This window comes from Hyperoodon ampullatus (assembly GCF_949752795.1).
Source record: "Hyperoodon ampullatus genome assembly, chromosome: 6".
Classification (NCBI taxonomy): Eukaryota; Metazoa; Chordata; class Mammalia; order Artiodactyla; family Ziphiidae; genus Hyperoodon; species Hyperoodon ampullatus.
This window is the reverse complement of record NC_136919.1, coordinates 7,205,233-7,230,961: the sequence shown is the minus strand read 5'-3', so window position 1 is coordinate 7,230,961 and position 25,729 is coordinate 7,205,233. Positions and strand designations below refer to the sequence as shown.

At 55.4% G+C, this 25,729-nt stretch overlaps 1 protein-coding gene across 2 annotated transcripts; it reads left to right on the top strand.

The window, feature by feature from the left end:
- Nucleotides 1-612: 612 nt before the first annotated feature.
- On the top strand, nucleotides 613-23,329 carry MIGA2 (mitoguardin 2; the record flags this gene model as incomplete). Of its 2 annotated transcripts, XM_079706413.1 has the most annotated exons (15): nucleotides 613-708; nucleotides 1,596-1,803; nucleotides 3,482-3,594; nucleotides 4,532-4,649; nucleotides 5,076-5,185; nucleotides 9,337-9,454; nucleotides 10,459-10,559; nucleotides 11,149-11,264; nucleotides 12,217-12,289; nucleotides 12,443-12,529; nucleotides 20,251-20,349; nucleotides 20,610-20,744; nucleotides 21,506-21,559; nucleotides 22,773-22,889; nucleotides 23,123-23,329. In XM_079706413.1, 15 exons carry the CDS (start codon nucleotides 613-615, stop codon nucleotides 23,327-23,329), a joined length of 1,752 nt encoding a protein of 583 aa, XP_079562539.1. The 2 variants fall into 2 exon arrangements, with proteins under 2 accessions (XP_079562539.1, XP_079562540.1); XM_079706414.1 differs by lacking the exon at nucleotides 22,773-22,889.
- Nucleotides 23,330-25,729: the final 2,400 nt, after the last annotated feature.

The window sequence follows — 25,729 nt, the reverse complement described above, 5'->3', positions numbered from 1 at the left end:
GTTATTATTTGAGGAAATACCCTGCTGTTTTCGTAATATGTCCACAGGAAGTACAACATTCTTGGTTTTGTGGGAGGTGGAAAAGATGCAATGATTCTCACTCAGGGGTCTGACCCTTTAGAGGCCTAAGGTTTTTGCTTAGCACGTGGGCCATGGGTTTAAAAAGATTGAGAAAGTGTGGTATAAAGCCCCAAGTTTGAGAGTGACCTATCCATCTGCCAGGCTCTGGGTCCTCACTTGGGCCAGCATGTCAGACACTGCCTTCTGCTCCCAGGGCTCAAGGTGGGCAGAAAGTCCGTGGGGCATTTGGTTACCTTCCTGGTGGCAGGTGCAGAAGGCGGGGGCCTGGTTCCAGGCCTCGCATTCCACACGTGGGCTTTGCTCCCACCTCATCCCCCACTCTTGTGTGTGTTTCTTTATGCTCACATGCACACACCCTTGTGGCTGACTTGGTCGTCTGTCTCTCAGCTCTGTGGAGGGACCTTCTGGTATGTGTGTCCCTGTCCTTTCGGGGCGTGGATGCTGCCCGGGACCCAGCCAGCAACCAGTTGAAGACGTTCTCCTTGGAAGCTCTCGGCCCCGAGGGCTCTCGCCTGGGGTGCCCATCCTGCCATGGCATTCCGGAGGACTGAGGGTATGTCCATGATCCAGGCCCTGGCCATGACGGTGGCAGAGATCCCTGTGTTCCTTTACACGACGTTTGGGCAGGTAAAGATCGGGGCGGGTTGTGGTCCTGCCCTTTACCCCTCTGGTCCCTGAAACACTGAGCCACTCATCCCAGGGTCCCTCAGCATCCAGGAAAGTTGGGCCCTCGTGATTGCTGTCCCAGGCAATCCTCTTTGAGCAGAGTAAGGAGGACTGGGTTCGGAGTCTGGGGTCCCAAGCCCAGTCTCCACCCCAGGCCTATGTGGACTCCTGACCTCAGTTTCTCAGTTTATAAAAGAGGTCAGTAATGCCTGCCAACTTTAAATGTTTGTGGCTGACCAGTCCTCTTGACACTTCCTGAAGCTCTGCCCTGTGGGATGCAGCCTCGCTCGAGGGGCTCCCGGTCCAGCAGGCAGCTTGAGGGTGGAGCAGGGGAGTGTTCAGATGGACCATCGGGTAAAGTGAACGTCATTGTCTTTGAAGATGGAGAAGTGGGGCGGGCAGACCTGAGCTCCGCTTCTGCCTCTCTGTCACCTTAAGCGTGCGTCCTAACCCGTGTGAGCTTCAGGTGCCTCACCTGGAAAATGATGGGCATTCGGACAGGTAACACAGGCGAAATCCTGGTGCAGTAGCTGGCATAGGTGCTCAGTCACTGCAGCTGGTAGAATGCTGACCGATGGTGTTGGGGACACCTGCTGGACCCCAGATGCGATCTCCTGGCCTTGTCATTTTGCCATCCCCCGTCCCCCTCTTTTACATCTCTGTGATCCAGGTTTCAGAGGCCAGGGCCCCCAACTCCCACCCCCACAGTCCCCTGCAGGTGGCTGCCTCTCAGTCATTCCTGGTCAGGAGGTATCCCCTGGGGGCCTGACGCGTTCCCTGCCCCTCACGCGTTCCTCAGGGCAGCTCTCCCAGGGAGATGTAACTGGCTGCTCCCTCTTTTCTTGCAGTCTGCCTTCTCCCAGCTGCGGTTGACACCAGGCCTGCGGAAGGTCCTTTTTGCCACGGCCCTGGGGACTGTGGCCTTGGCCCTGGCCGCCCACCAGCTGAAGAGGCGACGGCGGAAGAAGCAGGTCGGCCCCGAGATGGGAGGCGAGCATCTGGGCACAGCGCCCCTCCCCATCCTCATGGCCAGGAAGGTCCCGTCAGTGAAGAAAGGTAGGTGTGAGGTGGTGGGGAAGGACCTGACCTGGAGTCGAGTCTCAGCTGGACCCCTATGAGCTGAGATCTTGGGCTAGTGACCACCTGTCTCCAAGCTGAGTCCCTTTCACCTGGGAAGCAAGTCATTGTAAGGATTTGCTGGGTGATGTGGCCGGATGCACATGTCATTGGAAGCGATGGTTCTCATTATCTGAGGACCCTTTGGGAGCCCCGGGTCCAGGGTGGGCTGGTGGGGTGCGGCTCCTCCGTCCAGCGATGCAAGTGCCCTGGCTCAGGAGCAGAAGGGCCAGATGGTTCCTGAGCCTTTTGGTATTCTCACCATCCCCCTCTTCTTCTCTTTGCATACAGTAAGATTCACCCTTTTTTGAGTTTTGACAAACACTTATAGTCATACAGTCACTACCACAATCAAGAACTGTTGCTCTAAATCCCCCCAGGGCCCTTGGTAGTCAGCCCCTTTCCCCTGCCCCCAGCTCCTGGCAGCCACTGACCTGTTTTGTGTCTGCTGGTGTGGCTTTAAAAGCCTCTTATGGTCCCGTTAATCTTGTAACCCAGTAACCCCGTGTTTGCCGTATACAGATCGCTTTCCAAGGCAAGGAGTCCTCAAAGGCTCTCATGTTGGAAGAAACTTGTTTTAAGAGGCAAAATCTCCTTTTGTGACAATGACTTTTTTAAAAAAATTGATTTCATTTAATTTATTTATTTTTGGCGGCGGTCTTCGTCGCTGTGCGCAGGCTTTCTCTAGTTGCGGCGAGCGGGGGCTACTCTTCGTTGCGATGCGCGGGCTTCTTATTGCGGTGGCTTCTCGTTGTGGAGCACAGGTTCTAGGCGCGCGGGCTTCGGTAGTTGTGGCACGTGGCCTCCGTAGTTGTGGCTCGTGGGCTCTAGAGCGCAGGCTCAGTAGTTGCGGCGCACTGACTTAGTTGCTCCATGGCATGTGGGATCTTCCCGGACCAGGGCTCGAACTCATGTCCCCTGTGTTGGCAGGAGGATTCTTAACCACTGCATCACCAGGGAAGCCCGACAATGACTTTTAATTATGAATGATCATTGCAAAAGGGAAGTTTTTGTGTTTTCAATTGGACAGAGAAGTTTGTAGACTAATCTAGAACAAGACCACGAGACATGCTGGCACAGCTGGCTTTCCATTCTGCATTGGCCCCACTGGAAGCCTGGAGTCGTTTCTGGACTAACCTCTTGCTTGCCTACTTTGTACCAGCACCACCTCTGGTTCCACCTTATTTTGCCTTCCCTACTTTTCTCACTTAAAAGAACCAAACCAAAACAAAACTATGTATTTTGAAAAGTTGGTACCTCAAATCCTTTTTCAAAGGAGGAGAATTCCAGATCAGTCAGTCAATCAACAACACAGGGGAAGCTGAGTCAGGAGGCAGAAGTGGCTGGGCCTCATTCTCAGGCTTAACCCAGCAGATCCAGGCCCCTCCGGGCCAGGCCCTGCGCCGCGTAACAGGGGTACGGAAGTGAGCAGGACAAGGGGCAGGGGCCCAGCCCTCTGCTGCTAGGTGCACGCCCTGGGGGTGCTCTGCTGTCACCCTGACTTAGAAGGTCAGGACGACTCCCAGATGAGGACGGGGAGAGGGGTCCGGAGCGGGCAACAGCCGTGCAAAGGCTGGGTGGGAAGCTGGCATGACCCCTCTCCTCCTGTTCCTCACAGGCTACTCCAGCCGGAGGGTCCAGAGCCCCAGTAGCAAGAGCAACGACACTCTGAGCGGCATCTCCTCCATCGAGCCCAGCAAGCACTCAGGCTCCTCCCACAGCTTGGCCTCGGTGAGGGTAGCAGGGTGCCTGTCACGGCCTTGGGGCTCCGGTCTCTGCCCTCGGGGGCTTCTGGGCCGGTAGGAAGGTAGGAGAAGAGGTTCCATCCATTCATTCGTTGGTTCATTCACACATCCATCCGTGCAGACTTCCAGGGATGGTCAGTGATCACTGTGTGCCGGGCATTGGTGAGGGAAAGGTGGATAAATGCGGAAGAGAAGCTTTGATCTCTTGGGGAAGATACTTACCCATGAAAGTGCATTCATTTATTCATTCATTCATTCATCAGACACTGAGCAAGCACCGGCTTTATGTCAGGGACTACTAGGTGCTGAGGATATAGAGATAAATAAGACAAAGAGAAGTTTATTTTCTCTTGGGGAACGGCTTTTGGCTCATTCACTCGTCTAGTTGTTCACTCATCCAGCGAGCACTGAGCCCCAGCTCTGAGCCGCCCACTGCCCTGGGGACCCAGGCACGAGCAAGAGCTGGTTCTGCTCCCGCCTGGGAGGCGGGTGGCCGCTCGTGTGGGCGAGACGCGTGGGCGACAGCCGGGCCCTGCCGGCCTGTATGTAATGGGTGCTCCTTGAGTCCTCCCTGTCCCACTCTTAGTGGAGCCCCGGAGCAGGGAGGGGGTCATGCCTTTCGGGAGTGGAGCTCAGGGTGGGTTTCGTAGGAGGCTGCAGCTTCCCGGGCTGGGCATTGGCCTCAGTGTTTCCTCCTGCTTTGGCCATTTCTGTGACCCGTCCTCAGGCACTTGGAGTTGACGGAAGCAGGCTGGACCAAGGGCTCGGCCACTGCGGCCCGGGGCTGGCATCAGGGATGGTATTGCAGAGGGCACGTGGCGTGTGGTGAGGGGCAGGGGGTGGGGGGAGGCTCAGGGGTCCTGCAAAGGGTCTGGGAAGGCCTCATCCCTTATTCTCGGGTTCTTGCGCTACTTGGCACCCAGATGGTAGTGGTGAACTCATCCAGCCCTGTGGCTGCATGCTCGGGGCCGTGGGACACCAGAGGGATGGAGGAGCCCGTGACCACCAGCAGCGGCAATGCTGAGAGCCTCTACATGCAAGGTACGGGCCAGGAGGCCGGCCTTGGGCACCCCCCTGCCCAGCGCCCGCCCCACCCCCGCAGCCGGGGCAGGGTAGTGGGGAGCGTGGCCTCCTCCCGGGAGCCTGGGCTGGGTTTTCTGGGTGCTGCTTGCAACCAGTTCCAAAACCACCCACCCCAGATCCCCGTCTCAATGGTTTCCAGCCATTTCTGGACCGGGCAGAGACTCCAGGCACAGATCTGGTCTGAATGAAGGCCTGCGAGCTGGCCAGCCCTGAAAAAGGGGTCAGGACCTGGTCCACGCGGTCCTGGCTGTTCCCATCCTCCCGGGCTCTCCTGCCTCCTCTCTCTTCTGAGCCCCGTCTTGAGTGACGCGGTGGGGGGCATGGCTGCTCTCCCTCCACTGGGGCCTGACACCCCTCTTTCCCGTCTCCCCCGCCCACACTCAGGCATGGAGCTATTCGAGGAAGCTCTGCAGAAGTGGGAGCAGGCGCTGAGCGTGGGGCAGAGGGGGGATGGCCTCCGGAGCCCCGAGACCGCGTCCGAGGTGCCGTCCGAGGTACGCAGTCCTCCCCCGGGTCTCTCCTACCCCCGGCCACCGGGAAGGCTGGTGGTGTGGCTGGTGGGGGGCCACGCTCGGGAGGCATCTAGCAGTGCCGCCTTCTGCCAGCCCTTCACGTCCTCCTGGGTGGGAGCTTCCCCTTGACCAGGATGTTGACCCAGCTGAGTAAGAAAGTTCACGTAAGGTGCATTAGCCCATGCCTGGTACTTGGTAATTACTCAGTAAATCACACTGGTGATTACAGCCTGATCCTGACTACATAAAGAAAATACGGGGGGCTTCCCTGGTGACGCAGTGGTTAAGAATACGCCTGCCAATGCAGGGGACACGGGTTCGAGTCCTGGTCCGTGAAGACCCCACATGCCGCGGAGCAACTAAGCCCATGTGCTGCAACTACTGAGCCTGCGCTCTAGAGCCCGTGCGCCGCTACTACTGAGCCCGCGCGCCGCTACTACTGAGCCCGTGTGCCACAACTACTGAGCCTGTGCTCTAGAGCCCACGTTGCCACCACTACTGAAGCCTGCATGCCTAGAGCCTGCGCTCCGCAACAAGAGAAGCCCCCACTCACTGCAACTAGAGAAAGCCTGCGTGCAACAACGAAGACCCAACACAGCCAAAAAAAAAAAAAAAAAAATGGGGACTTCCCTGGCGGTCCAGTGGGTAAGACCCCACACTTCCACCGCAGGGGGCATGGGTTTGATCCTTGGTCGGGGAACTAAGATCCCGCATGCCCCTTGGCCAAAAAAAAAAAAAAAAGCATTCTTGAAAGGCTGGAGGGAAATATCGTGTGTTCATAGTTGATTGGGTCACACAGCTTTTGTCTTGTCTTTTCTTTATACATTTTTTTTTTGGCACAGTCCAAGTTTTCTATAAGTGAATATTTATCTCAATATCAGAAAAGAGAAATAAAGCGGAAAAGCCAAAATAAAATTTTTTGTGTGCAAAGCACACCAAATATATGTCCTAGGATGAATTGTTTTGTAGTAGTTAAAAAAGATGAAAACCTGGAGACTGTAAGTGCCCATCAGTAGGGGTCTGGAATACTAGGCAGCCTTTATGGTGGCGCAGTGGTTAAGAATCTGCCTGCCTGGTGGCGCAGTGGTTAAGAATCCGCCTGCCAACACAGGGGATACGGGTTCGTGCCCTGGTCCAGGAAGATCCCACATGCCGCGGAGCAACTAAGCCCGTGCGCCACAACTACTGAGCCTGCGCTCTAGAGCCCACAAGCCACAACTACTGAGCCCATGTGCTGCAACTACTGGAGCCCGCAGGCCTAGAGCCCGTGCACTGCAACGAAGAGTAGCCCCCAGTCACTGCAACTAGAGAAAGCCCGTGTGCAGCAACAAAGACCCAACGCAGCCCCCCCGCCCCCCCTAAAAAATAAATAAAATAAATAGAAAAAAAGGAGGGACTTCTCTGGCGGTCCAGTGGTTAAGACTCCGTGCTTCCAATGCAAGGGGTGGGGGTTCGATCCCTGGTTGGGGAACTAAGATCCCACAAGCCGCGCGGCGAGGCAAAGAAAAAAAATAAAAGGCTGAAGGAAAGCTGTATGGGCTGTTAGGTTGCTCTCTCCGCTATATTTTATTAAGTGAAAAAAGCAAGATATAGAATGTGTATAGTGACCCATGTGTACATTTTTTTCTATTGAGATGTAGTTGATGTGTAGCATAATGTAAGTTACAGGTATATAACATAGTGATTCATGACCCATGTGTACGTTTTATTTATTTATTTTATTGAAGTATAGTTGGTTTACAATGTTGTACTAATTTCTGCTGATGTGTACATTTTTAAAAAGACATCCATCCTTGCCTACATATGCCTGTTGGTAACTGCTGGTGTGTATGTGCACTTTTATTTCCCTCTGGACAGAACACAAGAGATTTTTTAAAAGAATATTTATTTATTTATTTATTTTTATATCTTTGGCCGCATCGGGTCTTAGTTGTGGCACGTGAGATCTTTCGTTGTGGCACTTGGGCTTCTCTCTAGTTGTGGCTCGAGGGCTCAGTAGTTGTGGCGTGTGGGCTTAGTTGCCCCGCAGCATGTGGGATCTTAGTTCCCTGACCAGGGATTGAACCCGTGTTCCCTGCATTGGAAGGTGGATTCTTAACCACTGGACCACGAGGGAAGTCCCCACAGGAGATTGTTAACAGTGATCTATGAGGAGAGGGTCTGCAGGGAAAGGAGGAGAAGGCTTTTCTTGTACTTTTTTTGTCAATGTTTTTTCTCATTCTGGGGGTTGTCTTTACCCTTTCCTTTTTTTTTTGGCCGCACCACACGGCTTGCAGGATCTTAGTTCCCCAACCAGGGATCGAACCTGTGCCACCTGCATTGGAAGCGCAGAGTCCTAACCACTGGATGGCCATGGAATTACCAATCTTTTCATTTTCTTGATGGTGTCCTTTGAAGGACAAAGGTTTTTAATTTTGATGAAGTTCAGTGTATCTAATTATTCTTTTGTCACTTGTGTCGTATGTAAGAAACCATTCTCTATCCCAAGGTGGCTTCCCAGAGAAAGAGCTGGCAGATCTGCCAAAGCTACAAGGCTCTGCTGGCCACACTGAGCGGGGTTACTGAGCAAGACGGCCAGCAGGTCTGGGGTCCCATGGGCTCCGCCAGGCTCTAGCTGGGTGCGCTGGGCCACATAACCTCCTTGAGTTTTCTCTGTGAAGTGGGGTCATGGCAATCCCTGCCTCAAGGAAGCCCTGAGGCTGGACAGCGAGTTGCCGGTCCAGGGCTAGCGCTCAGTGAAAGGCAGCCATTACAATCCTACTGTCCCTCTCTGAATGCTTCCGCCTCTTTCTCCCAGTGACCTGAGGCCCGAGTTGGCCCTTGTCTCCTCCCCAGGGTCTGGTTACATGTACTTGCAGGATCTGGCAGCCTCTGTGGAAAACAGAGTCAGGCCTGCCCGTGCCTGGCCCCCTGGCCCAGAAGCTCCTGGGTTCAAAGGAGCAGTGCCCCCGTCTTCCCACACCCTGGTCTGGAGGCCAAGGGCAGCGAAGAGGTCACTGAGGCCACAGGCTGTGGTGCCAGGGGTGCGATGCCTTCCCAAGTGCACATGGTTAACAGGAACAGGTTGAACCCAGCTCTTTCTGGGCTCCTAACTGCCCTCTGATTATAATAGCCAGCACTTACTGGCCATCACCATGAGCCAGTCTTGTAGGAAGTACTTTATATGCCTTATTTCATTCACGTTTTCCCTAAAATCCTAGGAAGTAGGTTCTCTTACCTCAGTTGACAGATAAGAAAACCGAGGCTCAGAATGAGGGAGTTATTTTCTCAAGGTCACACAGCTTGGAACTGGTGGCGCCAAGGTCTGGACCAGGTCTGCTCGGGTCTAGAGCAGCGCTGTTCAGTAGGAGGCCGTGTATCTTATTAAAAATTTTCTGGAGACCACGTTAAAAAGCAAACGGAAATGGGTGAAATGACTTTTTAAATTTTATTTATTTAGTTTTGGCTGCGTTGGGTCTTCATTGCTGCGCGCGGGCTTTCTCTAGTTGCAGCGAGCAGGGGCTACTCTTCGTTGCGGTGCACGGGCTTCTCATTGCGGTGGCTTCTCTTGTTGTGGAGCACGGGCTCTAGGCGTGTGGGCTTCAGTAGTTGTGGCTCGCGGGCTCTAGAGCGCAGGCTCAATAGTTGTGGCGCATGGGCTTCATCGCCCCGCGGCACGTGGGATCTTCCCGGACCGGGGTTCGAACATGTGTCCCCTGCATTGGCAGGTGGATTCTCAACCACTGCGCCACCAGGGGAGCCCTGAAATGACTTAATAATATATTTTCTATAATCTAGTATATCCAAAATATTATCATTTCAACATGTAATCAAGATGAAAAATCACTGAGGTATTTCACGTTCTTGTAGTCTTGGGGTTTTTTTTGCGGGGGGATACTAAGTGTTTGAAATTGGTGTGTATTTATGCTTATGGCCCATGTCAGGTGAGACTGGCCGAGTTTCAAGTGTGCACTGGCTGTGCGCTGCTGGTGGCTCCTGTGTGGGGCAGCTCAGTCCAGACCTGCGCTTGCTGCTGGGCCTCAGAGCTGTCCCCTGTTTCCCCGGGGCCTGGGGCCCCATCATGGTTAAAGGAAGGGGCCGTTGGCGTGGGGAGCTTGGGGGGCCTGGGTTGACCGTCATTGTTTTACCCACAGCCAGAGTCACAGCGAAGGGAGTTTGCGGAGAAGCTGGAGTCCCTGCTGCACCGGGCCTACCACCTGCAGGAGGAGTTCGGGTCCACCTTCCCGGCCGACAACATGCTGCTGGACCTCGGTGAGCGGGGCTGGGGCGCAGGATCCCCAGGGCCCACGACCTCATCTGATCAGTGCCTCCCTGCACAGATGGGGAAACTGAGGCCCCACAGGCGGGAACAGAATTGGAATGAGGCCCTGGGAGTCCCTGGCCGGTGTGCCTTGCCCCATCCCCTTGGGAGCGGGCCTTGAGGCTTGTATGTCAACATCGCCCCTGCCGGCTGTTCCAGGTGTTTGGTTTGAGCCCTATTCTGCGGACACCGGGTGGGCGGAGGGTGGCTCACGTGGAGATTAGCCCGAAGCAGGCCACAGGGCTGAGAACACACGTGCCGTTGCCCTGCCCATTGAGGTCAGGGGGCGTGACATCACTGAGATGTAATGAAGTTATTCAGCCAAACAGCCAGTGGTCTTCTAGTGCCTGCTGCGTGCCAGACCCTTTGTGGTGACTGTGACCCCCCAGGGCCCTTCCCTGGGTGCTGTCCGCCCCCGGGGGGGAACATCAGACTACTGAGTGTCGGGCTCCCTGGCTCTACCAGTGGTGACACGGGCCCAGTGAGGGCCGGCCAGGGTGACACAGCTTCCACTTCTGTCCCCGTCAGAGCAGTCCCACTTCCTCTGGCCTCCCCGTGTGACAGAGAAGGCTGGTGGGGCATTCAGGGCTGTGAACCGTTCCTAAGTCCCCTTGGGTGTCCAGACCCCTTCGCCCTTGAGCGGGTGGGGATGGCAGTGCTGAGTGAGTGGCCCTTTGGCATCAGAGGCTGTTTCAGCTTGTCAGAGAAGGGGAGCAACTTGCCCAGGGCCACACAGCACAGCACAGCCTGCCCTCAGAGCTCAGGGCCCACAGGCCTCAGGGTCAGGCGGTATGGACGTGGCAGGTCCCCTGACGTGAGCGCAGAAAATAGGAGCTTTGCCACCATCAGCGTCATTCGTCCAGAATCGGGTGTTGGGAGGCTTGGTGTACATTTAGCTCGAAGCTCGGTGATTTCAGGAGTCTCAGCGCAGCCCCTCCCTTCCCTCTCTGCCCAGAGCGGACCCTCATGCTGCCCCTTACCGAGGGCTCGCTGCATCTGCGGGTGGACCATGAGGACAGCCTGACCTCGGAGGATTCCTTCTTCTCCGCCACTGAGGTGACGCGGGTTGGGGGGATGGCTGCGGGGAGAGGGGTGAAGGCCAGGGCTCCCGCGCGGCTCCTTGGCGGGCGAGCACTGGGTTGTGGGAAAGTGAAGGGGAAATTTCCTCTGATGGGAGCAGAATCTGGAGGTCGCCGGGGGACTCTTCAGTGTTGCTGGAATGGGGAAGCCTGAGAAACCAGGGGTCGTAGGTCCTATGAGTGAGGGCAGGAGTCCCCATCCCCAGCGGCTCCAGCCCATGCCGGCCTCTCCCTTCTCCAGACCGAGTGCTCATTGCTTGGTTAGTTTCCTGCCATGGCCACGTGTGCCAGGCGGCTGTCCTCTCCTGGGGTGGGAGGACACGGGTGTGTGTCCAGTAGATGGTCCCTTTGGGAAGGGCACCCGGTGATGGGGATGCTGAGAGCCAGAGTAGAACTCAAACCCGGGCCTCTGCCCTCGGCCAGCATTCCCGCTGACGTTCCCTCTGAAGCGTCGGCCCCTAGGGCGGACTCCGCCAGAAGTCCCCTGGGCAGCTGCCCCTGACCCACCCCAGGGCTCCGCCCCCACCCGCCAATGCTGCTGACACAGGCTTCCACCCTCCCCCCAGCTCTTTGAGTCCCTGCAGGTCGGAGATTACCCGAGCCCACTCTCCAGGCCTGCCGCCGCCTACGAGGAGGCCCTGCAGCTGGCGAAGGAGGGCAGAGTGCACTGCCGGACCCTCAGGTGAGCATGGGGGGGAAGGAGGCAGGTGCGGGGGGTGGGGGCTGTCCCCCTGGAGGAGGCTGGGGAAGCCAGCAGGGCTTGGTGGGGACCCAGCTGAGGCAGGCTGAGGATGGGATGGTCTGGCCGTGGCTCCTGCCCCAGCTTCGGAGACCCTAGGATGGCCCCGGTACAAGACGGGCAGGTCTAGGGTTGACGATCACAATAACTAATTAATATAAGGAATTAAAATAACAATCATTCGTAGGTGTTCTAAGTTCTCAGAGGGGTCCAATCACGGAAGCACGGTGGGCGCTGTCCCTGAGCCCTGTGTTCTGACACACTCCTTTAAGGAGCCGTGCAGAAGCCAGGCTTTGGAGACAGACAGACCCCGGTTCTCTCCAGGTCTTGCTACTTTGTGGCGTGTGGCCCTGGACAAGTTTCCTGACTTCTCTTAGCCTCAGTCTTCTCCTGTGTGGTATATTTAGGGCTCTTATCCACCTTAAATTAATTGTTCTGTATGATGGTCATGACGCCCAGATTTAAGTATGTGCGTTTAAAGTTCACTGACCAAAAATGGCCAAAAGCCCCAGCTGAAGCCTTGGGATTTGGATAAAGTGCCCAGATCAGGGCACCTCTAGCTGCCCCAGAAAGCCCTGCCCTGGCCTTGGGAGCAATTTGGCCATTTTGGTCCTTTGCTAGAGAGGGTCCTTTGCTGGTTGGGGCCTAAAGGAGGCCGAGGTCAGCCCGACCCCCAGTGACCACACCTGCCGGGGGCGCCCAGTGCCATCGAGGCAACCCGACCTCAGGGAGCATCCTGTCAGCCCCTTCCTTGGGTTTGGGGGAAACTGAGGCCTAGAGGGGGGCAGCCACCTGCCCGAGGTCACACTACCAGGTGGAGGCAGGGCCACCCAGGGCTCCCACGGGGGTGTCGCTGGCTGGGGCCCAGGTGCTGTGACTCTGCGCTTCCCCTCAGGACAGAACTGCTGGGCTGCTACAGTGACCAGGACTTTCTGGCCAAGCTGCATTGTGTGCGGCAAGCCTTCGAGGTGGGTGCGGTCCAGGGCGCGTTGGGGGGATGGGGGCAGTCAAGCAGGCTCCTCTGCGCGGATGGCCACCTGCCCAGCCCACGGTGCTGCCCTGTCCACGGCTTTGGGGGGCCGCCAGCCTGTCAGCTCACCCCCTCCCTCCTCACTCCTTAGGGCCTCCTGGAGGACAAGAGTCACCAGTTTTTCTTCGGGGAGGTTGGCCGGCAGATGGTGACGGGCCTGATGACCAAGGCTGAGAAGGTAGCAGGGAGCCGGGGGCTCTTCTCGACTCTTCTTCCCCCTGCGTTGTTTGTTTTTTTGTTTTTTTTTTAATCTTTCTAACTTTTATTTAGTTCTGTTAAAAAAAAAAAAGAAAAGAAAAAGAAAAAACCCAGTCTAAAATCGAGCTGACGAGCTCTGACTTCATCTTGCAGGCCATAGGAGAGCAGGGAAAGGGTTGGGTTTTTTTTGCTCCCTGTGCTAATTCTGAAAAATATGGATCTGTCTTGCCTCTTATGTCTGACTACAACACGACACAGTTTTACAAAGTTCGCCGATTATGAGATGCAAACCGTACAGGGTCGCCGGGAGCCCCACTTGCCAGGGGGAACCACTGCGCACAACCTGATGTATGTTCCCTCCTCCATTCCATAGACTCTAATCTTTGAATATGGTAATTTAACTTCCAAAGCTTGGTTTGTGTTCTACGGGCTGTTCTGCAGCTTTATTTTGTTCTGTAAGAGTCCATCTCGTCCATCTTTCCGGGTCAATAGATGGACCAGTTGGGTAGCATTCTGTCGGGTGGGTCGGCTCTGGTTAATCTGTCCTCGCAGGGACGGACATTTGGGTTGTGTCTGACTCTTCCAGTATCACAGACACCGCTGTTATACTCAGTCTGTTTATAATCAGACCTCTTTAGGTACCTGTGGGATCTTCTGTGGGGCAAAGCCCAGCTGTGGCAAGGCCGCGTCTTGGGCGCAGACGTTTCGAAGGCTGGCAGATCGTGCCAGTTTACCCTCCGAAATGCCTTAACAACTTGAGCCCCTGCCAGCAGTATAAGACTGTGTCTCCTTACATCTTGGCCCATACTGGATATCAGTACAGGCATACCTCGTTTCATTGTATGTGTTTTGGCTTTATTGTGCTTTGCAGTTTTTTACAAGTTGAAGGTTTGTGGCAACCCTGTGTCGAGTAGGTCTGTTGGTGCCATTTTTCCAATAGCATTGGCTCACTTCATGTCTCTGTCACATTCTGGTAATTCTCGCCATTTTTCAAACTTTTTTATCACTATTTGTTATGGTGATAAGTGATCTTTGATGTTACTGTTGTAATTTTTTTTCTTTTTTTTTTTTTTGCGGTGCGCGGGCCTCTCACTGTTGTGGCCTCTCCCGTTGCGGAGCACAGGCTCCGGACTCGCAGGCTCAGCGGCCATGGCTCATAGGCCCAGCCTCTTCAATTCTGTGAAGGCTGAGAGAGACGAGGAAACTGCAGAAGGAAAGTTTGAAGAGGTTGGCTCATGAGGTTTAAGGAGAGAAGCCGTCTCATAACATAAAAGTACAAGGTGAGGGCTTCCCTGGTGGCGCAGTGGTTGAGAGTCCGCCTGCCGATGCAGGGGACGTGGGTTCGTGCCCTGGTCCAGGAAGATTCCACATGCCACGGAGCGGCTGGGCCCGTGAGCCATGGCCGCTGAGCCTGCGCGTCCGGAGCCTGTGCTCCGCAACGGGAGAGGCCACAACAGTGAGAGGCCTGCGTACCACAAAAAAAAAAAAAAAAAGTACAAGGTGAAACAGTTAAGTGTGGATGAATTAATGAAGGTGCTACACTAAACAACAGACCTTCAATGTAGATGAAATAGCCTTCTATTGGAAGAAGAAGCCATCTAGGACTTTCATTGCTTGAGTGGAGAAGTCAATGCCTGGCTTCAAAAGACAGCCTGACTCTCTTGTTAGGGGCTAATGCAGATAGCGACTTGAAACTGAAGCCAGTGCTCATTAGCCATTCCCAAAATCCTAGGGCCCTTAAGAATTATGCTAAATCTACCCTGACTGTGCTCTATAAATGGAACAGCAAAGCCTGGATGACAGCACATCTGTTTACAACATGGTTTACTGTTGAGACCCACTGCTCAGAAAAAAAGATTCCTTTTAAAATATTACTGCTCATTGACAATGCACCTGGTCACCCAAGGTGGATGGAGATGTACGAGATTCATGTTTTCATGCCTGCTAACACAACATCCGTTCTGTAGCCCATGGATCAAAGAATCATGTTTGACTTTCAAGTCTTATTATTTAAGAAATACCTTTTGTAAGGTTACAGCTGCTTTAGATAGTGATTCTTCTGGTGGATCTGGGCAGAGTAAATTGAAAACCTTCTGGAAAGGATTCACCATTTCAGTTGCCATTAAGAACACTTGTGATTAGTGGGAAGAAGTCAAAATATCGACATTAACGAGTTTGGAAGAAGTTGATTTCAGCCCTCCTGGATGACTTTGAGGGGTTCAAGACTTCAGTGGAGGAGGTAACTGCATGTCTGGTGGAAATAGCAGGAGAACTAGAATGAGAAGTGGAGCCTGAAGGTGTGACGGAATTGCTGCAACCTCATGATAAAACTTGAATGGATGAGGAGTTGCTTCTTATGGATGAGCAAAGAAAGTGGTTTCTCAGGATGGAATCTACTCCTGGTGAAGATGCTGTGAAGATTGTTGAAATGACAACAAAGGATTTAGAATATTACATACACATAGTTGATGAAGCAGCAACAGGGTTTGAGAGTATTGACTCCAATTTTAAAAGAAGTTCTGTGGGTAAAATGCTATCAAACAGCATTGCACGCTACAGAGAAATCGTTTGTGAAATGAAGAGTCAGTAGATGTGGCAAACTTCACTGTTGTCTTTCTTTTTCTTTTTTTTTTTTTTGCGGTACGCGGGCCTCTCACTGTTGTGGCCTCTCCCGTTGCGGAGCACAGGCTCCAGACGCACAGGCTCAGCGGCCATGGCTCATGGGACCAGCCGCTCCGCGGCATGTGGGATCTTCCCGGACCGGGACACGAACCCGCGTCCCCTGCATCGACAGGCGGACTCTCAACCACTGCGCCACCAGGGAAGCCCTTCTTTTTTTAAAATAATTAATTAATTATTTTTTTTGTTTACGTTGGGTCTTTGTTGCTGTGCGCGGGCTTTTCTCTAGTTGTGAGTGGGGGCTACTCTTCATTGCGGTGTGCCGGCTTCTCATTGCGGTGGCTTCTCTTGTTGCGGAGCACGGGCTCTAGGCACGTGGGCTTCAGTAGTTGCGGCACATGGACTCAGTAGTCGTGGCTTGCGGGCTCTAGATTGCAGGCTCAGTAGTTGTGGCGCACGGGCTTAGTTGCTCCGTGGCATGTGGGATCCTCCCGGATCAGGGCTCGAACCCATGTCCCCTGCATTGGCAGGCGGATTCTTAACCACTGTGCCACCAAGGGAGCCCCACTATTGTCTTATTTTTAAGAAATTGCTGCAGCCATCCCAGCCTTCAGCAACTACCACCCTGATCAGTCAGCAGCCATCAACATCGAGGCAGGACCTTCCACCAACACAAAGATTATGACTCACCAATGGCTCAGATGCTGGTTAGTGTTTTTTAGCAATAAAGCATTTTGGAATTAAGGTATGTACATTGTCTTATTAGACATAATGCTATTGCACACTTAATACACTACAGTATAGTATAAACATGACGTTTATACACACTGGGAAACCAAAAAAGTTCATGCAGCTCCCTTTATTGAGATATTCACTGTGTTGGGGTGGTCTGGAACCAGACCTGCAGTATCAACGACGTCTGCCTGTAATTTTTTAAAAAATATTTATTTATATATGTATTTATTTATTTGGTTGTGCTGGGCCTTAGTTGTGGCAGGTGGGCTCCTTAGTTGCGGCTCTAGGGCTCCTTAGTTGTGGCATGTGAATTCTTAGTTGCAGCATGCATGTGGGATCTAGTTCCCTGATCGCGGATTGAACCTGGACCCCCTGCATTGGGAGTGTGGAGTCTTAACCACTGCGCCACCAGGGAAGTCCCTGTAATCTTTTTAATCTTTGTTTCATCCATTACTTTATGTTTCTTAGATTATTAACAAGGTTGCATACATTCTCATGTTTATTTGGCCGCTTGTGTTTCTTTTTTTTTTTTTGGTGGGTTTGAGCAAAGCTCTTGAACCCGCCTCTCTCCTCTGAGTCCTTCCTCCTCATGGGCTGGGCGTAATGTGAGGTAATCGTTCTGAAATGTCACCTCTGACACGTCACCCAACTGCTTAAAACCCACCCTCGCTCCCACTGCCCTTGGTGTAAAGACCAAGCTCTGCTCTGTGGCCTCAGGGCTTCTGGTGCTCACAGACTTCCTCCCTGATCTGGCCTCTGCAGATGCTGGTCGCTCAGCACCTGGAACACTGTTCCTCAACTCTTTTTGTTGTCGTTAGTTACTTTGTTGTAAAATACACACATAAGAGTATCGAAAGGTAGGATGTGGACTTCCCTGGTGGCACAGTGGTTAAGAATCTGCCTGCCAATGCAGAGGACACGGGTTTGAGCCCTGGCCCAGGAAGATCCCACATGCTGTGGAGCAACTAAGCCCGTGCGCCACAACTACTGAGCCTGCGTTCTAGAGCCTGCGAGCCACAACTACCGAAGCCTGCGTGCCACAACTACTGAAGCCTGCACACCTAGAGCCCATGCTCCGTGACAAGAGAAGCCACCGCAATGAAGAGCAGCCCCCGCTTGCTGCAAGTAGAGAAAGCCCGCGTGCAGCAACGAGAACCCAACGAGAACCCAATGCAGCCAAAAATAAATAAATTTTTTTTAAAAAGTAGGATTTAATGAATGGAAAGATGAACCCCTGTGTACCAGCCCCCAGGGTAGAAGGTGGAACACATACCAGTATCCTGAAGTCCCTGTCCCACTCCCTCCTTCTCTTCCTTGGTCACCTGCCTTCTGAGTCCCAGCTCTTTCCCCAGGAGAACGTCACCTGACTTGTCCCCTGTGTCCTGAGAGCCCTTGGGCTCATCCTGCCTATCACCCTGCATCCTCCTCATTCCTACAAGGGCCAGAAGCCCTGCTCTCCTGGCACAGGTGTGTGCCCAGCCCAGGGCCTGGCACAGGGCAGCTGCTCCATAAACGTGAATACTGTTGGCTCACCATATCCGTGGGTTCCACATCCGCAGGTTCTGCATCTGTGGGTCCAACCAACCTCAGACTGAAAATACTAAAAAAAAAAAAAAATCCAGAAAATTCCAAAAAGCAAAACTTGGATTTGCCACGCACCAGCAAATTATTTATTTAGCATTTACATTGTACTAGGTGTTATAAGTAATCTAGAGATGATTTAAGGTTCAGGGGAGGATGTGCTTAGGTTATATGCAAATACTGTGCCCTTTTATATAAGGGATTTGAGCATCTAGATTTTGGTATCTGCATAGGTCCTGGACCTAATCTTTTGCAGATTCTGAGGGACAACTCATTATCCTCCCAGCAGCTGCCATTTACCGAGCAGCACAGCGAGCCTGGTGCTTCACTCACATTTCGTCACCTCTGGTAGCTCATTTGATCCTGGTGTCTCCATCTGCTCGGCTGAAAAGGAAAGTGAGCCTGGGGAGGTAGAGGGGCTTGCCCAGTCACTAAGCAAGATTAGGGTGGAGCTGGGATTTGAACCCCAGTCAGCCTGAGCCCAGCCATGCCCTTAGCCTGTTCTTTCTGGCCTCCCCAGGAGGGTGAAAGGACGAACAAGTGAAGAAGGGCAAGTGAGGCTACAGCAGGTGTCAGGGGCTTTAGTGGACGGCCGATTCTGCGGCTGCTCCCAGAAGGGCCCGGAGGCTCGGCTTTTTTCTCTCCGGCCTCTGCACCACTACAGGACTTGGCTTGATTTTATTTACTTATTTATTTATTTATTTATTTATTATTTATTGGCTGCGTTGGGTCTTCGTTGCTGCATACAGGCTTCTCATTGTGGTGGTTTCTCTTGTTGCGGAGCATGGGCTTTAGGTGCGCAGGCTTCAGTAGTTGTGGCGTGTGGGCTCAGTCATTGTGGCTCGAAGGCTCAGTAGTTGTGGCTCAGGGGCTCTAGAGCACAGGCTCAGCAGTTGTGGCACACAGGCTTAGTTGCTCTGTGGCATGTCACATGGGATCTTCCCGGACCAGGGATTGAACCCCTGTCCCCTGCATTGGCAGGCGGATTCTTAACCGCTGCACCACCAGGGAAGTCCTTGGCTTGATTTTGATTAAGAAATCAAGAAGAGGCTCGGCTGGCTATCTAGCAGCTCTTGAGCGCCAGACCCCACTCCCAGCCCTGGACTGAGCGGTAACTGACAGCCCTGTCAGGTTTTTCCAGGCAGCAGAGCTGGGGTGGCCTCTGTCTGGGAAGATGCCAGCCCCTGCACACACCCAGGCTCTGGAATTGTGGAATCAGGCCGCCTCCTTGCTATGCCTGGGGCCAGACATGAAGCCTCCCCAAGCCTCAGTCCCCTACTGTGTAAATGGGCGTGTCCTGGGGATGTCACGAGCTGATGCCAGTGGCCATCAAAAGTGTCAGCAAGGGGCTTCCCTGGTGGCGCAGTGGTTGAGAGTCCGCCTGCCGATGCAGGGGACACGGGTTCATGTCCCGGTCCGGGAAGATCCCACATGCCGTGGAGCGACTGGGCCCGTGAGCCATGGCCGCTGGGCCTGCGTGTCCGGAGGCTGTGCTCCGCAATGGGAGAGGCCACGACAGTGAGAGGCCCGCGTACCGCAAAAAAAAAAAAAAAAAAATTGTCAGCAGGGGCCAACCCTCATCTTCAGCTTCGTTGTCAACTTTTACATATGAGGAAACTGAAGCTTGGGGAGGTTAAGGCACAGCCCAGGGTCATCCTAGCAAATTCTCTTTAAAACTTAATGAAAATAGTTTAAAAAAAGATTATAAAAAGGGGAGTTCCCTGGCGGCCTAGTGGTTAGGATTCCAGGCTTTCACCGTCATGGCCCGGGTTCAATGCCCAGTTGGGGAACTAAGATCCTGCAAGCCGTGTGGCATGGCAAAAAAAAGAGAAAAGATTATAAAAATGACTCATGCTAATTGTAGAAAAAACTAAGATGATGCAAAAAGAAAGAAAAATTGTCCCCAACGCCACCCTGTTCACATTTTGGTGAACATCCATCCAATGCCCCCTCTGCTGGTGGTTCTTATAAATGGCATCAACCTGCCCCTGCTGCTCTGTGTCAGTTCCACTCTGCCAGGCTCTTGGGCACATCAGTGATCTGAAGCCTCAGGATTCATATCTGTAAAGTGGGCACAATATTGGACCATCCCTCGTAGGACTGTATGAATTAAATGAGTTGATCCATGTTAGGTCAGCCCTGGCACGTACTAGCTTTCCACGTCCGTGAATTACATCTGTGTCTGCAAACTGTGTCGTAAGCCCCAGCTAAGCCTCCCAGTCCCAGAGAGTGAAGAATTCCTCCTGTGTGCTGACCATCTCCGTTCCTGGCAGCATTAGTCCTATACACTATTTATTGCCTGATTGTGTTACATGAACGAGCTCATTGACTCCCCCAGAGTAGCCCCAAGTGTGGGGCTGTAGCTTCTCCCGTTTCACCAGTGAGGCCGATGATTGCGGAGATCTGAAACTTTGGCGGCTGGCTCGACCTCACACCCTTGCGCATCCTTCCAAAGTGAGCGCCTTCTGTGGCATGTGCACATCTTCTGGAAGGCGGTCAGTGCTCAGTAACGAGCTGGTGTGAGACATTGCTGGGCGCCCCTGGTGTTGCATCCCTCCGGGACCTGCCCTGGGCGCTGCAGGGGTGTGTGGAGGCAGGCACAGGACACTTCCTGCCCCATTCTCTCCATGACTGCTACTCAGGGATTGGCCTTGGCCCAGCCTTGGTGTGTCCCTCATGCACAGGCCAGCTTGCCCCTGTGGGTCTAGTCCAGCTGCGTCTTGGGGCCTCTCCCACGGCCAAAACAGGCTCTGCTTCGCCCCCCAGAGCCCCAAAGGCTTCCTGGAGAGCTACGAGGAGATGCTGAGCTATGCCCTGCGGCCGGAGACCTGGGCCACCACGCGGCTGGAGCTGGAGGGCCGAGGGGTGAGTTGTTTCTGCTGAGCCTCGGTGTCCTGGGGTCCCCCGCACCTGAGATCCTTGAACCGGGTGGAGGTGCCTGTAGGAGCTCTGCCTTGATTCCGAGGCTCTACGATGGCTCCATGGCTGCTAGAAGCCCCCATTCCTGCCCTGCCTGCCCCAGGCCCCTCCTCACGCCGCCTGGTGTGCCTGCTCAGCCCGGTGTTCCCACCCAGCCCCTGCACACCCTGCCCGCTCTGCCCTCAGAGCACTGCTGCCCCCCGCAGGTGGTGTGCATGAGCTTCTTCGACATCGTGCTGGACTTCATCCTCATGGACGCCTTCGAGGACCTGGAAAACCCCCCGTCCTCGGTGCTCGCCGTCCTGAGGAACCGCTGGCTGTCGGACAGCTTCAAGGAGACGGTGGGTGGCCGCCCCACTCCCAGGCACGCACACGCTCACGTGACCCCACGCGTGCGCCTGGATCCCACATCCCTCCGTCCCTGGCTTTGGGCACCAAGGCTGGCTCCCCACCCCTCCGGGAGCAGTCACGCCACTGGGATGCTGCCTGCCGCTGTGATCCAGGCCTGCTGGGCACACCAGTCCCCTGCCCTGGAGAACTTCGCACAGGATCCCCTGGCTCTCCTCTGACCAGTATAGCACGGAGGGACGTGCCCTTCCCTTCTGCTTCCACTCATTGCTGGGCTGCCATTCATGCTGTTCCACTTGAATGCATTAAATAAGTTAAAGTACGGGGGAAGAAAAGAAACAAGAGGTACCGCAGGAGAGCATTGAGCACAGGCCCCTGCAGGGCGGCCGCGCTGTGTGCCTTGGGGGTGGTCTGGAGAGGGGTGCGGCTGGTCTTCTATAGGCGGTAACCATGGATCCCCACAGTCACTGAGTGAGCTGGGGCTGCTGAGTCATGGCCATTTTACAGATGAGGAATCTGAGGCCCAGAGAACACTGGTGGCTCGTCCAGGGAGCCGCCCAGAAGGGTTAGAGTCAGGTGCGCCTAACTCCTAATTGAGGGCAGGGAGACGACAGAGCTCAGACAGCCGTCCCCATCTCCCTGCTTGGGGTGGGATGAGCTGGGGGTAAGGGCCTGGTCCCGGACTGGGGGTGGCTAGCGGCTGCCGGCCCGGCCTGTTAGTCTGACCCCCCGGGGGTTCCCATCTTTGATTTAGGCCCTGGCCACTGCTTGCTGGTCTGTCCTGAAAGCCAAGAGGAGGCTGCTGATGGTGAGTGAGCTGACAGGGCCTCTGGGGAGCGCCACGCGGGGGCCGTGGGTGTGGTGCCCAGCTCAGCTGACCCTCCATTTGGTGTGTGCTGGATCCTGGTCTAGGGGCAGGACGTGTGGGCTGGGCAGAGGAATGGGGCTCGTGCAGGGAGGTCTTACTGAGCCCCCAGGCCCTGCTGCACCTTTTGGCCTTTGTCACAGCACCGGCCACCTGTCCTGCCATTACCTCTCCCTTGACCAGGAGGGCCTCAAAGGCACACGTAGATGTTTCATCTTCCCACCCAGGGCCCAGCACAGAGCAGGCCATTGTGAAATGTCAGAGGAATCAAAAGTGGGGAAAGGGTGTCTTCAGAGGGAGGAAGGGCACGTGTAGAGCAGTGGCGGTTGGCTTGGTGGAGGCGCGTGGGCGGGGCAGGATGCTCCCGGAGCAGGCAGAGCCTCCCTCCCGCCCATCGGGCTGCATTATCTGCTCTCCCAGGCGGCGACTGGCTGCACTATCCGGGCTGCTGCGATCCATTGTTCCCCTCTGCCAGCCCGGCTCTGCTGCCCAGCTGATACCAGCTGCCACTGCCACATGCTCTGGGCACTTCCTGTGTTGAGCGCACCCCGGGCCCCTCGTGCAGCCCTCACCACAGCCCCGAGGTTGCCCCTATTCTGCAGAGGTGAAAACCAGGGCTTCAAAAGCCCCAGTCGTGGGAATTCCCTGGTGGTCCAGTGGTTAGGACTCGGCACTTTCACTGCCGAGGGCTGGGTTCAATCCCTAGTCGGGGAACTAAGATCCTGCAAGCCGCGAGGTGTGGCCAAAAAAAACCAGAAAGCCCCAGTCACTTGCCCGGCATCACCTAGCAAGGACAGTAATGAGCCGGGCCTCCCTCTGAAGCCCCGGCTTTTTTTTTTTTTTTTTTTTTTTTTTTTTTTTTTTTTTTTTTTTTTTTTTTGCAGTACGCGGGCCTCTCACTGCTGTGTCCTCTCCCGTTGCGGAGCACAGGCTCCGGACGCGCAGGCTCAGCGGCCATGGCTCACGGGCCCAGCCGCTCCGCGGCATGTGGGATCTTCCCAGACCGGGGCACGAACCCGCGTCCCCTGCATTGGCAGGCGGACTCTCAACCACTGCGCCACCAGGGAAGCCCAAAGCCCCGGCTCTTAATACGACCCCAGGGCCTGGCTGCCTCACCCTGCCTGGGTCCCGCCCTCAGCCTTGCCACCCTCCACAGGTGCCTGATGGCTTCATCTCCCATTTCTACTCCGTATCGGAGCACGTTAGCCCCATCCTAGCCTTCGGCTTCCTCGGACCCAAGCCTCAGCTCTCTGAAGTCTGTGCTTTCTTTAAGGTAAACAGGGAGCTCGGTGTCTGAGAGCTTGTGCTGCTCCTCCCACTGGGAGCCTGACCCGGGTGGGTCCAGAGGAAGCCCCGGGAGGGCAGGAGCCGAGAACAGAAGGGGCTGGGTCAGGGCTCCAGCGGTGAAGGAAAAGGCTGTGGGTGGCCCGGAGGACCTCAGCGCAGGGGGAGCAGGGGCCCCGGCCCAGGCCCAGGCCCAGGCCCAGTGCCTGCCCCCTCCCCCAGCACCAGATCGTGCAGTACCTGAGGGACATGTTCGACCTGGACAACGTGCGCTACACATCGGTGCCGGCGCTGGCAGACGACATCCTCCAGCTTTCCCGGCGCCGCAGCGAGATCCTGCTCGGCTACCTGGGGGCGCCAGTGGCCGGCAGCGTTGGCCTGAACGGCGTGCTGCCCCGAGAGAACGGGCCCCCAGAGGAGCTGCAGTAGTGGTGGGTGTGGACCGGGAGAGGTGGCTGGCTGGTCCTCATTCACGCGGCTGATGGCAGAGAGAAGGCCTTGGGGTCGGCATTGGAGGCCTGGGCGTCTGGCCGTCAGCAGTGGCAGAGCCCAGGCCATGGTGGCCAAGGGTGCTCGCCCCTGACCTCGCCCCCACCCCAACCTCCATCACCTGGGAATCCCCGAGGCCCAGGGGATGAACTTCCTCGAAGCGGCGTGGAGCCCCGAGGGGCCCGCCTCAGGTGTTCGTGGGAAAGCAGAGGCTGCACCAGTGGCCAGTGGGGCCTGAGGGGTTGTGAGGAGAATCAGGACAGGCAGAGATGCGATGCCCCAGGGGTGGGTGCCCAAAACCTCCTGCCGCCCCGGGGCTGCCGAGTGGGGCTGGGAGGGTGGAGATGAAAGGGGGGGTGGCCGGGCGCTGCGGTGGAGGCACCTGGGCTGGACAGTCTCAGATCCAGGCATCTGCCCGGCCAGTCCTGACGGCCCGCTGCCACCCGAGAGAATGTGCTGCTCCAGAGATGGAGAGTGGGAGCCACAGAGTGTGGCCGGGGGGCACCTTGGTGGGCAGCGGGCCCGGGCCATCCAGAGGCGGGCCCGCTTTCCTTGCGCTCACGTCAGGGCGGGGACCAGGCCCTTGAACAAACCCAAGCACTGAACCGGGACACCGTCCTCTGACATACCCTGGCCCTGCCAAAGGCTGTCACTTCTCCTCCCACCTACCTCTGCCGCCACCAAAGACGGAGGAGGTGGGGCTGGTCCCCTCGTCCCTGCCCCGCCCTCCGTGAGCCCGGAACTCCCTGGCTGGTGCTAGGCACTGAGCCGGAGGCTCTGACCGTGGGTCAGCAGGAGCAGGGCCCCTGGAGTGAGGGGGCCCAGGGGCCACATCACGGGAGGTTAGAGGATGTAGGCGGCTGGACCAGCATCAGGACAAGAAACTTGCCCGGCACTTTGCCTTCAGCTCGATGACAAATGCTCTCAAGCCATGTAGCGGTGCAGAGCCCGCCTCCCCGCTGGTCCTGCAGAGGAAGGCTGGCCGGCATTTGTAGACTCACTTCTCTTACAGTGTTTTCACCTGAGGTGGGCTGCTTTATTTATTGCCTTAACACTTTATTTTGAGGTCTGCCCCTTTCCAGGTGGAGAGGCCTACAAGAGAAACAGACTCCTGGTTCTCCACACTCTGGAGTTGGGACTGGCTCAGATGGGGGGGGCACCCTCCCCTGAATGGCAAAGGGGTCCGGGGCGGGGGGTGGTCTGGCCCTTGGGGGCGGGGAGGAGCGGGGATGGAAGAGGGCCCACTATCTCTGAGCCCAGTTCCTCCCCCACGTGGTCCCTCCTGCCCCCCAGACTGTAGGACCGCTGTGCGCTAACCGTGCTTCTGGCTCCAAACCCACTTCTCTGGAGTCGCTGCCCTGGACGGAGCAGCCTCCCGGGTGGGAAGGACCTGACATTCCGTTCGTTTGCACTTCCCCGCGCTGTGAATGTCATCTTGGCCCTGGGCCCCCGGCTGCTCTGATTTGCTCCGAATCACACAGAAGTGGCATTTTCATTTTGTCTTTGTTTACACGTCCATGCACTGCCTCTGGCACTTGATTTGTTGCAGCTTCCCACTTTTGTACGGTAGGGCGTGTGCACATTGACTCCGAGTCAAATAAATGATTTAATGATTTCCTTCCACACTGCCGTGCACGTGTGGCTGTTGCTTCCTGGGGGCCTGCTCTTTGGGGTGCAGTTTGGGGGAGGCGCCAGGAGGGCAAAGGTGGAAGGCAGCGTGGAAGGCAGCCTATGAGCCGCTCGGCAGCCTGGCAGGGCCATGTGTCCCTCGGGTGAACGTGGGGAGGGTGCCACTGCAGCACTTAAGGGCATAGATGTGGGTGGGGCAGCCTGGGAGTGGATCCTGCTCCGGCAGCATCTAGGTAAGGTCGCTTAGCTCAGGGGCCTCGTTGTCCACACCTCTTAAGATACAGGCACAGGACCCGGCAGGGGTGCAGACTCAGCCTCTTGGTCACTGTAAATGGCTGAGTGGGTAAGAGCCAGCGGGGAGGGCTGGAGCAGGAATGGAGCACATCTGAGCTTACCAGGTGTTCAGAAGTTTTCATGGGCGGTCAGACATCACAAAGTTTATTCGAAAGGTGCAGTAATCCCCTCTATGGGCGGGGGATACATTCCAAAACCCCCAGTGGAGGCCTGAAAGCATGGATAGTACTGAAACCTATATATTCTACGTTTTTTCCTATATATACATACCTATGATAAAGTTTATTTATTTATTTAGTTTTTGGCCACGCTGCGTGGCTTGCGGGATCTTAGTTCCCCCAACCAGGGACTGAACCCACACCCTCGGCAGTGAAAGCACGGAGTCCCAACCACTGGACCGCCAGGGAATTCCTAAAG